Source organism: Hibiscus syriacus, unplaced genomic scaffold (genome assembly GCF_006381635.1).
Source record: "Hibiscus syriacus cultivar Baekdansim isolate YM2019G1 unplaced genomic scaffold, ASM638163v2 tig00109951_pilon, whole genome shotgun sequence".
Taxonomy (NCBI): Eukaryota; Viridiplantae; Streptophyta; class Magnoliopsida; order Malvales; family Malvaceae; genus Hibiscus; species Hibiscus syriacus.
In genome coordinates, this window is record NW_024062538.1 from 241,278 (window position 1) to 259,589 (window position 18,312).

Below are 18,312 nucleotides of genomic sequence, written 5' to 3' on the forward strand. Positions count from 1 at the left end.
TTGAAATTTGATCATAATCCCTTTATTTTCTATGCCAATAGTGGGAAATATGAACTAAACCCACCCGTTTATTATTATTATTATTATTATAATTTTAATTCTTATTTTAGGTGGTCCCACCACTTTCCTTATTTTAATAATCGTTTGGTTCGTGTATAATTTTTGTTGTTTCTTTTGACCTTATGCTAGTAACAAAATAATGCATGGATTTAATCGATGAGCATAGGCTATAAATCGCTAAACGTGGCCAGGATCTCGAGCAGGGGCCACAGTCCGGCCAAATCAAATAATTTAACGTTTTATTTTTTCAAATAAGACAGGGTTGTTGCCTCTTTCTATTTTTTTATTGATACCGTGCCAACAGCTTTGCTAATTTATTTATGTTTGCAGATGGAGAGAGAATCAGCAATGATCTTCATATTTGTGAAGTTTCTGTTCAGCAACCAAAGCAAAGCCGCCGCCTAACAATGGCCAAGGTCAGCTCACAAGTCATAACATGCAAAGGTAACTTTTAGTTATATTGAATGATGAACTTGAACATCGGAACATGTTCCGGAAACAAAATTCGATGCCTTCAAACGTCTAAAAGTTCCGGTTATGTAGATTTAACTGTTACAACATCTGGAATCCATTGAATGATATCAGTGGTAAAATAGAATGTTAGATTCAAGTATCTGCGTCTGTAGAACGTGTATGTTATCAATTGCTAAGAAAGATTGTGAACAGATACTATTTTATAATCACCTCATACTGTTAAAAGAACATCGTTACAACATCTTACCTCTTTCCTTCTGATGGATGTGTACATGTCAGCGATAGTATGTTGGGGAAAAGGGGAGGCAATGAAGGTTGAAGAGATACAAGTAGAACCACCAAAATCGTCTGAAGTTAGAGTTAAAATGCTATGTGCCAGTGTTTGTCACTCTGACATATTGTGCACCAACGGATTCCCAGCTGTAAGTAAATTTTTTTCCTCAATGATTTACTTCATCATTGTTCTTGATGTATCAGTCACTTAGATGACACTATCTACTGATGAACTCTTCTTTGCCCTCTTTCAGCCGGTTTTCCCTCGACTCATGGGACACGAAGGTGTCGGGTAAATTGTCCCTCTGTTGTAAGTTCCATTTACAATTAAAATGTAAAAGCAAAAACTGGGAACTATAAGCTTTTTGTCTGCAATTTTCAGAGTGGTAGAGAGCATTGGTGAGGAAGTCAATGGGCTAAAACTAGGAGATACTGTGATTCCAACTTATGTTGCGGAGTGTCAAACGTGTGAGAATTGTACATCCGGGCAGACTAACTTATGCTTAAAATACCCATTGCTTTTGGACAGCCAACAGTTGGATGGCACTTCAAGAATGTCCATCAAAGGCCAAAGCTTGTACCACGCATTTGGCTCTCCTACTTGGTCTGAATATACTGTTATAAATGCCAACTATGCCGTCAAGGTTAATCCATGCATGCCTCTTTCACATGCAAGTTTCCTTTCATGTGGATACTCAACTGGATTTGGGGCTGCTTGGAAAGAGGCTAAGGTTAAGGAGCACTCATCCGTAGCAGTTTTCGGCCTCGGAACTGTCGGACTAGGGGTATGATCTCTCATCGTTATTGTTAACTAAAATACTACATTTCAGAACATTAAACAATGGGAAATGTGTAAAATTAACAGGTAGTTGAGGGAGCTAGAATTCAAGGTGCAAGTAAAATAATCGGCATAGACAAGAACCCAAGGAAAAAAGAAAAGGGACTGGTTTTCGGAATGACCGATTTTATAAACCCTTGTGATTCCGATAAGTCCATCAGCGAATCAATTCGAGAACTAACCGATGGAACGGGTGTGGATTATAGCTTCGAATGCACCGGGGTTGGACCCTTGCTCAATGAAGCCATTGAATCCACAAAACTGGTGAGTAAATAGGTATTAAATGTATGCTAATGGGCTAATGGAGGGATGTTTTTCAAATGATTTGATGGTATCATCTGGTTTCATCGGTGGACAGGGAAAGGGAACCACCATATTGATGGGGACAGGAGATGATTTTAGGCTTCAGATAAATTTCTTGCCAATGATTTGCGGAAGAACACTAAAGGGAAGTATTTTTGGAGGAATAAAAACCACATCTGACCTTCCAATCCTATTTGAAAAATGCAGAAATAAGGTATCTTTCTCATCTCCTAATTTTTCTCCTGGTTACAGGATCCAGATCTTTTAACATCCATGAAAGGAAATCTTTTCAATTTTTTTGGGTAAAGCACACAAATAGTCCCCTGACTATATGATACTATTTTGTTGATTCTTCGACTATAGGGAGTTGTTTTGTTGAGTCTCTCGACTATTAAAAGTTATAAAATTGTCACCTAACTATTCATTATGTTCCAAACTCGTCATGTTTCGTTAAAAAAATTAACGATAGTCTGAGCTGGACGTTAATATGCTGGCTTAGATGTGATAAAAAATGATCTCATAATCTCAAACGATTATCATATCTTAGTTAACATGTTAAAGTTCAGCTTAAATGACTTTTTTTTAACGAAAAAGGCCGAGTTTAGAATATAATGAATAGTCGGGTAACCATTTTGTAGCTTTTAATAATTGAGGGATCCAACAAAAAATTCCTTATAGTCAGAGGATCATTTTATAACTTTTAATAATCGAGGGACTCAATAAAATAATATCCTATAGTTGGGGGACTATTTATGTACTTTACCCTTTTGTTTAAGTATAATAAGATATATATTTACTCGACTCCGAATAACATAGTATCATATATGAAAAGACTTTTTTGTATTAGTGTAGTTTTTCTTTTTATCTCCCACAGGAAATCCATCTTGATGAACTCTTGACACATGAAGTTGAGCTAGAAGATATAAACAAAGCATTTGAGCTGTTGAAGGAGCCAGATTGTGTGAAGGTTCTGGTCAAGATTTGATTGATCTAAGCGACAAGTTTGTCTGAAGTCCTATAAAATGAAAAACTAAGTTGAAAAGTTTTAAATATAGACCGCTAAATTGGGTTGGAGGACCGTCATCGCCTCTATAATTCTCAATTTGGATTAGTCAATAAATAGATTTGATATTTAAAATTATAAAAAAAAAATTAAATACCCTTAAGTCCTATATCTTCTTGACCCTGTCCTATAAGCCGGCGTATGAAAAAAAAAATTAGAATTTAAAGTTGAGAAAAGTGATGGCAACGTGAAAATCAGTTCACATACTCGTGGCAATTTAGAATTTGGAATTTCAAAAAGCTAAATGAAAAAAAATATATAAACAAGCAAACAAGTTTAGACCGGCAATTGATGATGATGACACATAGAAAGAAACAAGACAGGCTCTCATCCCATTGGACCTTAAAGAACAAAGAGAAAGATTATTTACAACTTTATTTCAAGTAAGTATATTTGATCGGTTAGTCAAGCAGTTTATTTTTGTTTCCTTATATTCCCTTAGGTCATAAGTTCTTGATTCATTAAGAGCACTCCCCTTCTTTCCCTTAGAGTCCCCTTACCCCTCCCCTCTAAGTAAGATTAGGATTAGATATATAATTTGTCCCCAAAAAAAATTACAGCTTTCTTTCATCCAATGTAGACATTGTTTCCCATTACAGCTATCTAAGTTATTGATACGTATCACCACCTTATTAAAAGATTAGATTTATTAAATTAAATTAAAATTAAGATTAAATTGATAGAATGTGTAAGTATTAAGGATCAAATATATAATTATATCAATTTTGTTTGTTAAATGTTAATGGTTGGTGGATTAATTGATATCATTTAAATAATTAAGTGTTATGATTGATAAAATTAAAAAATTAATGATCAAATTAAAATCTACACATAATTAAGTGGTCATAGTATAGTTTACCCAAAAAGAAATTTGCAATTACTGATGTTGAGAGAGTATTTGTAAAAGGATAAACTATACGGGAGACCACCAAACTATGGTCAATAATCAATCTGATCACCGAACTATTTTTTATCTCAATTCAACCATCAAACTTTTTAAGTGATTCAATTAGACCACTCTCCGTTAAAAAATAATGGAAAGTCCGACGTGTCGATTAATAAATTGGCATAATTATATATTTGGTCCTTAATATTGGCATAATTATATATTTGGTCCATAATATTTACATATTCTATCAATTTAGTCACTATTTTAATTCAATTAAATAAATTTAACTATCCAATTAAAACGTGACACGTGTCAATATATGATTGGAAGATTTTAATTATGAATTTTAAATTATTTAATTAAATAAATTTTCTATCCAATCAGGCGGTGACACGTGTCACCACCCAATGGATGTGAAAATTAAAGAGACCAACTTGTGCCCAAGGTGAATCGAACCAAGGTATTAAGGATAAAGCTTCCAGGCGATAAACCATTGGGCCAAAGGTCCCCAATGATTTAAAGTTACAACAAGTTTTACTTGACTTGTAAAAGTTTGTTAAGGATAAAACCTTAAACAAATTATTTGTTTAAACAAATTATTTAATTAAATAAATTATTCACGACTAATAATTTTCAAATAAATTTTGGTTCGATTAACGGTTAGAGAAAACAATTCGGTTAATTCGGTTTGGTTAATTGAACAAAAATTTATCTGAAAATTATTAACCGAACTGAATTAATTTGAAAATTATTAACCGAACCGAATTAACCGATTTTTTAATTATTAATCGAAGCAAAAATTTGGTTAATTTGGCTCGGTTAATCGAACCAAAATTTATCTGAAAATTATTAACCGAATCAAATTAATTTGAAAATTATTAACCGAACCGAATTAACCGAATTTTTTAATTATTAATCGAAGCAAAAATTCAATTAATTGGGTAAAGTTAATCGAACAAAAATTTATTTGAAAATTATTAACCGAACCAAATTAATTTGAAAATTATTAACCGAACCGAATTAACCGGTTTTTTTTCTTTAACCATGAATCTAACCGAAATTTATTTGAAAATTATTAACTGAACCGAACAAATTTCATTTAATTCGGTCAATTTTTGAATTAACAATTTTTTTAATATTTTCTAATTTATATAAAAATTGAATATTTTTAATTCAAATTTACAATTAATATAAATAATAATTTGTTTAAATAAATAATTTGTTTAAGGTTTTATCCTTAACAAACTTTTACAAGTCAAATAAAACTTATTGTAACTTTAAACTATTAGGGGCCTTTTGGCCCAATGGTTTGTCTCCTAGAAGATTTATCTCCAAGACCCTGGTTCGCATCACCTTGGGCACAAGTTGGTCTCTTTAATTTTCACATTCAAAATCTTCCAATCATATATTAACACGTGTCACGTTTTAATTTGATAGTTAAATTTATTTAATTGAATTAAAATAATGACTGGATTGATAAAATATGTAAATATTAAGGACTAAATGTATAATTATGCTAATATTAAGGACCAAATATATAATTATGCAATTTATTAACGGACACGTCAGACTCTCCATTATTTTTTTAACAGAGAGTGGTCTGCTTGAATCAATTAAAAAGTTTGGTGGTCGAATTGAGACAAAAAATAGTTCGGTGGTCAAATTGATTATTGACCATAGTTTGATGGTTTCCCGTGTAGTTTACCCTTTGTAAAAACTTGTATTTCATTCACTTGAACATTCTTTCAAAAGTACAAGAAATAAGACTTACATAACATATAATCAACATCTAATTAATCATCTAACTAATTATTAACTGATGTAATTAATTGGCAACAAATTCTATAACAGTTCTTAACAGTCCCCCTGAAGTTGGTGGTTCAAAAACATTTTTAACACTCAACTTCTTTACTAAATAACTATGTTGTGAAACCCCCAACACCTTGATAAAAATATCAGCAAGTTGCTCAGTAGAGGATATGTATTTTGCATGTATAAGCCTTTTTTTGAATTTTTTCTCGAATAAAGTGGCAATCAATCTTAGTATGCTTTGTTCTTTCATGAAATACAAGATTAACAGCAATTTGTAAAGTAGTTTTGTTGTCACTGAAGAGATTAACTGGTGCTAAATTTCCCAAGCCGAGTTGAGATAATAAACCTGTGAACCAAATTATCTCAATAGTAACCATATCCATGCTTTTGTATTATGTTTTTTGTGGATGATCTAGCAATTGTGCTTTGCTTTTCTGACTTCTAAGATATCAAAGATTCTCTCAGTTTTATACAGAAACATGTTATTTATCTTCTGGACATAGGACATGCAGCTCAATTAGTCACAATATGTTGTTAGTTTACAAGTAGTGACACTCTTCATCAAAAGTCCCCAACTTAGATCCTTTTTAATATATTTGATTATTCTCAAGACTGTTTTTAAATGGGATCTCTTTGGTTGCTACATAAATTAATTTAGATGTTGAATAACATAAGTGATTTCAGGTTTTGTATGGGTTAAATATAACAATCTCCCTATCAACCTATGATATATAGATCTATCATCTAGCAAGACATCATCAGAATTTGATAAGTTGTTATCAAAGTCAACAGAAGTAAACTATTCTCATTCTACTTTAAGGGTATTTGAGCAGGCCTAGCTCCCCCTAAACATGTGTCTTCAACAAGCTCCATGGCATACTTCCTTTGATTTGATATGATACATTCCTTAGATTTTAAAACCTCAAAACTAAGGAATATTTCAATTCTCTCAAATCCCTTCATTATGAAATTTTGATTCAGAATAGCTTTAAATTCAAGAAATAAATCACTATCATTTCCAGTGATAAGAAAATCATCCGTATACACCAATAATACAATCAGTCTATCATCTTTCCTCTTTGTAAACATTAAGTGATCAAACTTACTATGATGATAACCTTCTACAAGAAGAGCATCACTGAGCTTCACGTTCCACTGTTTTAAAACTTGCTTCAGGCCATATATAAACTTTTGCATACGACAAACTTGTTGCTCCACCTGATTACAAAATCCTTGAGGCAATTGCATATACACCTCCTCATTCAAATTACCTTGGAGGAATGCATTATATACATCCATTTTATATAAAGACCAACTAGACGTAGCAGCAAGAGCAAGTAGAGTTTGGATAATAACCAATTTGGCAGCATGGGAAAAAAATTCGAAATAGTCAACACCTTCCAACTGGTTATAACCTTCAGCTACCAAACCAGCCTTGTATCTCTCTACTTCACCCGATGTATTATACTAAATCATATAAAACCATTTAAAACCAGTCAGTTTTATTAGATGACAAAGACGTTAAAATCATGTATTATTGACTTCCAAGGCATGAATTTCCTCTTTCATTGCTTGAATCAATAAAGGATTTTTTATGACTTCAACATAAGTCTTGGGTTCAATGAGAATAGAAGTAGAAGACAAAAAGCTTTGAGTGTGAGAAGGCAAATGAGAGTACGAAATAGGTTGAGAATTGGATATTGACCTGTAAGGACAGAGGATTGGCAAGTGGAAACAAAGTCTTTTAACCAATTTGGAGGCTTAGTCACTCTTTTAGATTTCCTAACAGGTAGAGATGACACATCCAACAGACGAAAAGTTCCTGTTGAGATCGAATATGAAGAAAATATTTAAGTATGAGATGGAGAAGAAGAAACCAAACTTTGGAGGCGACAAATAAACCAGATTTTGTGGAAAATTAGATGGAGAAGAAGATGAAGCTCATTGTGGAGGAGGAGAGAAGACAAAATTTAAAAATCAAAATCATGTGACTGAGGATGATTAGGAAAGAATGAAGAATCAGAATCTTGGAACAAATGAAAAGGAAATATGTTCCATGGAAAACATCTCAACTCACAAAGAAAGACTTATATTGCAAATTAAAAAGGAATAACAAAGACTTATATTGCAAATTAAAAAGGATATAACCTTTCTGAGGGGAAGAGTAACCCATAAAGACAGAATGAGCATCTTTTGGTGAAAATTTGTCATGAGAAGTTAAGTTGGTAGCATAACAAAGGCAGCCAAAGACTCTAAGATGGGAAAGATTCAGTTATATTTTTGTAAAAAAATTCAAATGGGATTTGTCAATTCAAGATATAAGAATGAAGCTTGCTAATAATGTAACAAGTAGTTTTAACACGTTTTCCGCAAAATTTTTTTGGAAACTTTAGAATGAAAATAAGGAGCCCTGACAACCTCGAGTAAATGTTTATGTTTTGTTTCTGCGGTACCATTTTGTTGCGAAGTAGAAACACAACTATTTTGATGTGTGATGTCAAGAGAAGTAAAGAAATCAGAACAATGTGTACTGAAGAATTCAGTACCATTATCACTATACAAAATTTTTATACTAGTGGAAAATTAGAACAATGCTTAGTCAAATAACGAAAATTAGAACACATATGATCGGTAGAACCTGTATCTAGAATCCACTTATGAAATTGACAAACAGATTTATGTAAAGAATTTGTATCTACTATGTTAGCTGCCAAATCAAAAGAAGAAGACTTGTGTAGAAGATCAATGTCTTATGTTGTTCTTGAGTAAAAACTGGAGGATTAGAAATAGATGAATCACATCAAATGGGGCAGAAGAATCTGAGTCAAAAACCATGGTAGATTGAACATCCTTCTTCTTAGTGAACTTGAAGTTACGAGGAAAACAAATAAGGCGATAACACTGATCCTTCTTGTGGCCTGTGAGTTTACAATGGTAAAAAAAATCATTAAAAAGATGCCGAGAAGAGTCAGAAGAGCCCTATGCATACAAAATCGTAGAGTCAGAAACCAGAGAAATACCACTTAAATGAGCACTTGTTCTTCTTCCTTAAGAATAAGAGAATAAGCTTGGTTGACTGACGATAAAAGCTGCAGTAGAAGAATCTAACTCCTAACGGTCGAGAAAGTCTCATTGAGCTCCATCAAGAACTGAAACAAATGCTGCTGAAGGATATGTTTCAAGTTCTCCTGAGATTTTCACAATCACAGGTCGAAAAAGGAACTAACACACTGTATTCATCCCAAAGAAATTTAAGACGGGTGAAATAGGTGGAAACAGAAAGGTCACCTTGAACGAAAGTAACAATTTCTCAGTGGAGGAAAAAGATAAGAGAACCATCGATTTTAGCATAGCGTTCCTTAATGTCCTTCCATTCAAGCGCAACACTAGAGGCAAACACAATTCCGATGGACAACTCACGACTAACATAATTAAGAATCCATGAAAGGACAATTGCATTGTAACGATCCCAGTAAGGCTTCTGATAATTTTCAAAATTATCACGTTTGCAATTACCGTCAACAAGCCTTAATTTATTTTTGGCAAGTAAAGCAATGTGCATTGAACGACTCCAAATGTTATAGTTTTCAATTCCGGTGAGCTGGTGCGAAACAATGACAGTACTAGGAGTATCAGATGGGTGAAGAAAAAGGACATGATTAAAATCAATGGCTGGAGCATCCATCAGAGGCATGGAGAAGAAGAAGAAAGGAAAAAAATCAATAACCACACAGCCGAGGCAAACAAAGAAAAAAGGCCTAGAAAAAAAACGGCTCAATACTAGTCTGATACCATGTTGAGAGAATATTTGGTAAAAACTTATATTTCATTCACTTCAACATTCTTTCTGTAGTACAATAAATAAAACTTATATAAAACTACAATTAACAGCTAACCAATCATCTAAGTAACCATTAACTGATGTAACTAACTGGCAAAATCAAATTCAGAACTGATGTAACCATTAACTGATGTAACGAAACATCTCAACACTGAAGTGTTATACTCATGTTTTGGTAATGAAAGAAAACAAAAATTAATATAATATCAAATTTAGAACTGCATAACCCAATCCCATAAAAGAGTTTCAAATACAATGCGAATCCGAACTTCATTATAAACGCACACTCGGGGATGGATCAAAGGGGTGGTCGGGTTAATCGCCCCATAAAATTTTTAAATTATCATATATTTTAGTTATTTTTTGTTTTTTCTATTAATAATTTATTTTCGTCTCCTAAAATTTTATAAATTCGCCCCTTCTAAAATTCTTGGATGATTAAAATTCACAGTTATGACTACGCAACAAACACATCAAACATAGAAGCTTCTACTTAAGGGTCTGTCTCGGCTGGAACGGTAGCTGAATGATACATTGTCAATGGCAGAATTGAGTTTTCTGCTTTCAATGAGCAAGAAAAGATAATATACCATATATCAATGGACAGAGTTGCAAATAAAGTAGAAGAAGCTAATTACCGCTAAACCTTCATCATAGTATGTTGGTCGCTTTGCCTTCTGGAATTCGTACTCATCCTGGTTTAGTAGGGATCTTTTAATCTAAATCAAGAGAAAATTAGAACACATCAAACGACTTCAGTGATAAAAGGGAGTGTTATTCATTTTAGGTGTCTTGGATTTAATAATTTGCGTCTGCAATGTGTGTGTTATAGATTATGAATAAATATAACCTTCTGTGAGAAAGAAGCCATGGAGGCTGAGAGTGATGAAAGGCCGGTGGCTAGAGTAGGAGAACGGCTGTTGTGGGTGTTTAGATTTAAGTTCAGGAAATAAAAAAGTGAAAAAAAAGAACTAAAAGTATTTTTATTGTAACTATGACTTATATCAATTACAAACCAAACTTGTGTATTTTATTGCCCAAATATAACAACCCAATAACAACTCAAAGCAGTTTAACAAACTAACAGCTAATTACAAATTATTTCTAACATTCTCCCTCATTTCTCAACCTTCTTGATTTTCAAAACTTGACTCGTTCACGAGCAAATTACAAATCATTTCTGACATTCTCCACTTGGCTAGTTCACAATCAAAAATAACCTCCAAACAGCTTGAAGTTGAAGTACTAAATGAAATGTGAGCTGGTACTCGAAAAGAAATATACTTTCTTTATTCTTTATTATGTTATTTCTTTTCATTTTATTCATCCAAAATTCTTTCAAAAGTCATTTTCCCTTAATTAGGAAGTCTATCGAGAATCAAAAGTCTTTATTTTGTTTTACTTACTCACCTTCCTTTTCTTCTTCTAAAAGAAAAATCTTCATCCATTATTTCTTCAAAACTTTTCTTCCTTCAAGATTGTACCTCTTCTCACTTATTGGACTTTCGTTTTGTTGGGCAAGAAAACACCCTATTTTGTCTGGTTAAAGAGGACAAAGCTGTTAAACTCTTTAACTCTCCCCAAATATTTTTTCTTTCCATGAAAACTTGGTTGTTAAGCCTCAAAGTCTCATGTTCACCTTGTGAGAGAAGCAAACAAGTAACAAAGAAACGCAAGTTGAGATTAACAACCCAAATATATAGTAGAAGTGCCCATAATTCAACAGCAACACCAGCTTAGAACTAAATCAAAATTCAACATGCAACATACAGCAGTAATATGAGAATCATCACACGTCAACAATAAACACAAACAGTAGTGATGAACAATTACCAACATCTACCAGCAGTAACCCAAATTAGAACTCAGATGTCCAAAATCCAAATATGAAGAACAATGAATCAATACCAGCATCATAGATCATACCAGCAGTAGAAATCTAACTTGACCTCACTCATGCACAAGATAACAATATTCACAAGTCAACCCGCATAACCTTCTGCCTAACTTTGTATAACCAATCACATATGCGTGAATAGTAAGTAAACGCCCATTTGAATTCAACCTTGTACCAAACGTCACAGAATCATAAGTCACCATTAGAAATAGTAGTTATTGCCCCTTTTCTTTTTCTTTTTCTTCTTTTTGTTTGCAACTAAGAATGGATCAAAAAACAATGAATCGCATATTCACCAAATGTGATTTCACAAATGAACAAAGTGAGATCTTACCACAGTAACCAAACACAGCGAACGATGATAGTGGAAGCCATAGCAGTGAGCGAGACTCTAATATGGTTCAGTAAATAGAAAAACAGTTCCAATCCATAAGGACTAAAACGGAACAAAAAATACATGCCAACAAAGGTAAACGATGGCCAATGAAACAACAAGCTCGAGATATTAGATCTCTCAACGGCGCAGATGAAGCTCACGAGTGAAGAAAATAGCGGTAAATGTGGATGTAGAAAATGCATGAAATGGAGAGCGGTCAGCGGCCAGACTGCGTAACCGGTAGTGCGTGTGAGACTTGCGATGAAGGAAGCATCGATCGTCGACTAAGAAGGAAGCGATAGAGGAAACTTTGAAGCGATTGAGTAACCCGGTCAAAGAACGGAACAAAAACAGTGGAAGAAAGATGACGTTGGGATCTTTGGCGAATGATATCATGTGAGAAAGCAGCCATGAAGGCTGAGAGTGATGAAAGTCCGTTGGCCTGAGTTGGAGAACGGCGGTTGTGGTTGTTTAGATTTAGATTCAGGAAATAAGAAAGTGAAAGGAAAGAACTAAAAGTATTTTTATTGTAACTATGACTTGTATCAATTACAAACCAAACTTGGATATTTTATAGTCCAAATATAACAATCCAATAACAACTCAAAACAGATTAACAAACTAACATCTAATTACAACTTATTTCTAACACCTTGTAGTCCCCCCATAGCCGAAAATATCAGAGGGGACATCAAAGATGAGAACAAATAAGAAAGCAAGCAGCACTGCTTTTGAGGCAAAATTAAACTTGAATTAAATCTAAACATAGCACAACATAAAGATCAGCATCCATTTACGAGCTTATTTAACGGTGAACAGAAAAATAAGCTTTGTTAATACATAAATCATCCCTTAAGCAGTACAATAACCAATGGTTATTAACAGCCAAGTTCTTGATATCCTTTTTATGGAAATTTCTCAATTGACTTCATTCCCTAAATGACCTCAACAATGAGGCAAAAGGAACTTTGTTAACAGTTCTTTGGAAGTGAGTTCTACAGATTTCTGATTTTAAATCAAGTGGTTTAGTAAGACAAATGGTTTGGCATATGTATTATCTGATAACACAACTATGTTGCACAGATACGGAACCGCAAATAAATTCAAATTCCCTTCGCAATCAGTAAAATACATAAAATAAGACAGAAGTACACTTATCATCATTAGCTACACAAGCATGTTCTTTCAAACCTCAATCACTTGTAGGGGCGTAAATAAATCAAACTTGAATGAATAATTTTGTGTTCATGTTCGTTTAAATTTTTAATATCTTGTTCGTGTTCGTTTATTTATTGTTCATAAACATGTTCATTTAATGTTTGCGAATATGTTCATAAACATGTTCTTTTAGCATTCATTTATACGTTTAATTTTAAGCTTTTACCCTTTCATTTACATGCTAAAGAAAAATGGTATAATTACACTATTAGTGCTTAAACTTCTTAAAATTTACAATTCAAACTCTAAATTTTACCATATACTCAATTTAGTCACTACCTTCACAATATTTAAAATATAAAAAAAATAAATGGAAAATGAGAACCAAGTAAATGAGCTTGTTCATGAACATAAATGAACGAGACGATAAACGAGCTCATAAATGAGCTTATAAACAAGCTTGTTCGTGAATATAAACGAACCAAACACACATTTGTTTGTGTTTGTTTGTTTATTAATTAAATGAATATAAAAATTTTGTTCATACTCGTTTATTTAGCTTAGCAAACAAAAATAAACAAAAGTTATACGAACAATTCACTTAACATTTTGTTCATTTATACCCCTAATCAGTTTGAAACAAATTATAAGAAACAAACTATTAGCACATCTACATCTAATCTTCCACCTTTCTTAAATAACTCTAATCTGCTAACATAGCAAATATTTGTTTAAACTTCGGTATAGTAGCCTTGATCTTTATCCAACAACATCAACTCAATGAATTCAGATTACTAACTGTTTTTCACTTGCTTTGTACAGAAAAGCAATTATTTCATTTGAATAATTAACAAATAAAAGTGTGCCTTCATGCAAGTGAAAATGCCTGATTTTAAGTTAAAATATGAAACAGTTAATGTGATGTTCAACCATTTACGTTTTTTGATCAATTATTTATATACTTCATCAACAGAAAATATTGAGTATAATAGGGGTGAGAAAAACTCGACTCGACTTAAAAAATTAATTTTTTTTTACTCAACTCAAATTGACTTTGAGTTGTAATTTTATAAACTCGACTTAACTCGAAAAAATTTCAAGTTCAAATCGAGTTGTAAAATATAACTCGAATAACTTGAATTTTTTACTAATAATTAGTAGATTGATTTTCAAGTTTGAGTCGAAGCTTGAGTCAAGTCCCTCGACTTTGTATGGTATATGTAAATCACATATGAAAAAAATATAATATATATATATATATATATATATATTGTATATGATTATAAAATATTATTTAAATAAGAATCAAATGATGTCACAATATTGTAAATATTTACAATTAAATTTAAATAGAAATTCCAAAATTTGATCCGGCTCGACTTGACTCGAATTATATAAACTTTACGCGACTCGAAAAAATTTTAAGTCAACTCTGAGTTATAAAATAGGACTTGTCAACTCGAATAACTCAAAATTTTTTTTGACTCGACTCGATCGAATGCTCCTCGTAAAGTATATAAATTTTCCTTCAAAAAAAAATCATCAACATGTTTGCTATCTAAAATAATTCTTCAAACGATTATAAGAAGAAAACATGCACAAAAAAGTACAAAAAGAAAGAGTAGCAATTAATAATTTAGATTGTCAAGCTTTTTTCTAATGAAATAAGTGTATCGGAATTTAGATTAATATAAACAGAAGTTACAATCTGAAATGATAAATAATGAAGAAAAAAAGTAATATATGATTCAATGAACAGAAAAGTAATCATCTTTCAAAGTTTGATTCAATGAATTTTAATACATGATTCAAAGAGTTGTCGTCACTTTTCGTTAGGATGTGATTGGATTACAAAAAAATTTGTTATTATAATAAAATTAAAATAACAATTTATGATCTATTTGCCGAAAAAATAAATTCGGGAATCGATTACGTTAGGGGAAATATTAACACCCACAACACTCTTTCAATGCTTGATCGACTATTTAATTGTCTTAATAATGAAAAATTATGAAGTCAAGTTGTAATTTAATTAATGGTTCATTAAGAGTACCACATAAATTTCCTTTATAAATCATAAATAAGTAAGAGGAAAATACATTAGTATAAAAATGAACCTATTATTCTTGGGCATCCCTTCTTAGCTACTGGACGCATCCTAATAGACTATGAAAAAAGATAGTTCATAATGCGGGCGACTGATCAAAATGTCACTATCAATGTTTTCAACAATCTTAAATATGTTAATGATGCTGAAGAATGACATTGCATTGGAGATATGGAGTCAAATGAAAAAGATGAAACATAAAATTTTTACATCTGAATGAGTATGATACTCTGTGCTAAGATAATATTTATCATATAGAGAAGCGTAAGACCTTTCGCCACAACGATATTTTACAGTCAGAGGGACACAATAATTTTGACCCAGGTGAATTTTTCATAAAGAGGTATACAAAAATATTTGCCTAGGCAAAATTTGTTTGATTGAGGCAAATAAAAGATTTGCTGAAGATAAAACAAATGCGAAATTCGAGGATTATTCATTGGAGGAGGAACAATATAGCTTACTTAAGCTAGACCAAGTATGAGATTTGAACCCCTTGACTTTAATGAATTTATTCCTCCAAAACCTTCGCTACAGCATGCACCTACCTTATATCTTAAACATTTTCCATCACATTTAAAATATGTTTATCTAGGAAGTGATGATACTTTACCAATTATAATTTATGCTAGTCTAACCCCCGAGCAAGAGGGTAGTTTGTTGAATATTTTTTCACAGCACAAAAAAGCTCTCGAGTGGACTATGACAGACTTGAAGGGAATCATCCCTACCATATGCATGCACAAGATCTGGCTAAACGAGTGTCATAGCAATTTTGTGGAACACCAAATGAGACTTATTCGTATAATGAAAAAAGTGATGATGAAGGAAATCATCAAATGGATCGATGTTAGGGTGATCTATCACATATCTGATAGCTCTTAGGTCAGTCTAGTTCAATATGTACCGAAGAAGGGTGGCGTGACCCTAATAAAGAACGAGAATGATGAGCTTTTGACTACACGAATTGTCACAAGCTGGCGGATTTGTATGGATTATAGAAAGCTCAACAATGTGACAAAGAAAACCACTTCCCCCTTCCTTTCATCGATCATGCTTGATCGGTTAGCAGGCAATGCATTTTACTATTTCCTTGATGAATATTCTGGGTATAATTAGATCGCCATAGCACCTGAAGATCAGGAGAAGACCACCTCCACCTACCTATATGGCACCTATGCCTTTTAGAGGATGTCGTTTGGACTATGTAATGCCCCTACAACTTTTCAGATGTGCACGGTAGCCATTTTTCAGACCTAGTGGAGGACTTCTTGGAAATATTTATGAATGATTTTCAGTCTCGGGTGATGACTTTGACCGATGCCTAGGCAATTTATCTAAAGTGTTGAAACGATATGAGGAGTCCAACCTTGTGCTAAACTGGAAAACAATGTCACTTTATGGTAACAGAAGAAATTGTGTTGAGACACAAAATTTATCGTCAAGGCATTGGGATTGATAAAGCCAAGGTGGAAGTAATTGAGAATCTGCCTCCACCCATTACTGTGAAGGGCATAAGAAGTTTCCAAGGGCATGCAGGATTATACATGCGTTTCATCAAGGATTTTTCGAAGATTTCAAAGCCTTTATGTCTTCTACTACAGCAAAATCAGTCGCTCGCGTTCAATGAGGAATGTCACAGTGCACTCACGGACCTGAAGAGAAAACTTGCTTTGACACCAATTATTTTTCCACCTGACTGGGATGCCTCATTCGAGTTGATGTTCGATGGAAGTGACTACGTTGTAGGGGAAATGCTAGGGCAAAGAAAAGGTAAATCTTCCATTTCATCTATTATGCTAGACGCACCCTTAATGATGCACAACTTAATTATACCACCACTGAAAAATAATTACTTGTTATAGTATTTGCTTTTGATAAGTTTAGGGCATACCTTATAGGAACTAAGGTCATTGTACATACTGATCACTCTGTCATTAAGTACCTGTAAATAAAAAGGATACAAAGCCTAGGCTTATTATATTAATACTCTCGTTGCAAGAATTCGATCTAGAAGTGAAAGATAGGAAAGATACTGAAAACCAAGTAGCAAATCACTTGTCTAAGCTAGAGAACAAAAACATTTTCCATGTCATGAAGCATATTCAGGAGGATTTTCCTGATGAGAAGATTTTATTTGTCACGGTAGTACCTTGGTACGCTGACATAGTTAACTTTCTTGTTAGTGGTATTATACCTCTAGATATATCTAACCAGGGCTTAAAAAAGTTCCAACATGATATACGCCACTATTATTGGGATGAATCATTCTTATTCAAACAATGTGACGACCAAATAATCTGGAGGTGCGTCCCCAAAAAAGAACACAAGGAGATCCTTTTTCATTGTCATACATCCCCGTGTGGAGGGCACTTTGGTGGAATGCAGACTACTGCAAAGGTCCTATAATCTAGCTTCTACTGGCCCACCTTATTCAAGGATGTGCACGACTTCTATAAGTCACGTGACCATTGCCAACGCACTGGAAATATATCGAAGAGAAATGAGATGTCATGCCAAAATATTTTAGAGGTTGAACTATTTTATGCATGGGGAATCAATTTTATGGGACCATTCCCGTCATCCTTCAGCGATCTATACATACTTTTAGCTGTGGACAATGTGTCCAAATGGGTTGAAGCCGTGGCAACACCATGTAATGATTCCAAGACTGTACTGAAATTATAGCACAAAAATATATTCACTTGTTTTGGAGCACCACGAGAAATTATCAACGATGAAGGTACTCACTTTGACAATAAATTAATTGCCAAGGAGCTGTAAAGGTACGGAGGAACTATAAAATTGCCATGGCATACCATCCCCAGACAAATGAGTAGGCTGAGGTTTCCAACCGAGAGATCAAGCAGATCCTTGAGAATGTGGTCAACGCAAAATGGAAAGATTGGTCGCCAAAGCTCGGTGAGGCATTGTGGGTGTATCGTACAACATTTAAAATGCTACTCGGGATGTGTCCATTCAAGTTAGTCTATGGTAAGGCATGCCACTTGCCTGTGGAACTAGAACACAAGGCATTCTAGACAATCAATAAATTTAATATGGATGTGTAGCTTGCTAGGGAAAGGCGATTGTTAGAGTTAAACGAGATGGTCGAATTTAGAGCTCAAGTTTATGAGAATGTCCATATTTACAAAGAAAAGATGAAGAAGTGGCAAGACAGAAAAATTTTGCCTCGGTAATTCTTTTCGGGCCAACAAGTA

At 33.3% G+C, this 18,312-nt stretch overlaps 2 protein-coding genes across 2 annotated transcripts; both read left to right on the plus strand.

Annotated features, from left to right (window-relative positions):
• Nucleotides 1-394: 394 nt before the first annotated feature.
• LOC120211005 (8-hydroxygeraniol oxidoreductase-like) lies at nt 395-2,963 on the plus strand. The gene is made up of 7 exons (XM_039209635.1): nt 395-504; nt 814-956; nt 1,062-1,099; nt 1,190-1,592; nt 1,673-1,909; nt 2,004-2,162; nt 2,823-2,963. The coding sequence occupies exons 1-7, from the start codon at nt 468-470 to the stop codon at nt 2,931-2,933; spliced, it is 1,128 nt and encodes a 375-aa protein (XP_039065566.1). The 5' UTR covers nt 395-467; the 3' UTR covers nt 2,934-2,963.
• A 13,528-nt stretch (nt 2,964-16,491) lies between these two features.
• LOC120211008 (uncharacterized mitochondrial protein AtMg00860-like) lies at nt 16,492-17,042 on the plus strand. The gene is made up of 2 exons (XM_039209638.1): nt 16,492-16,864; nt 16,993-17,042. Exons 1-2 carry the CDS (start codon nt 16,492-16,494, stop codon nt 17,040-17,042), a joined length of 423 nt encoding a protein of 140 aa, XP_039065569.1.
• The last annotated feature ends 1,270 nt before the right edge of the window (nt 17,043-18,312 follow it).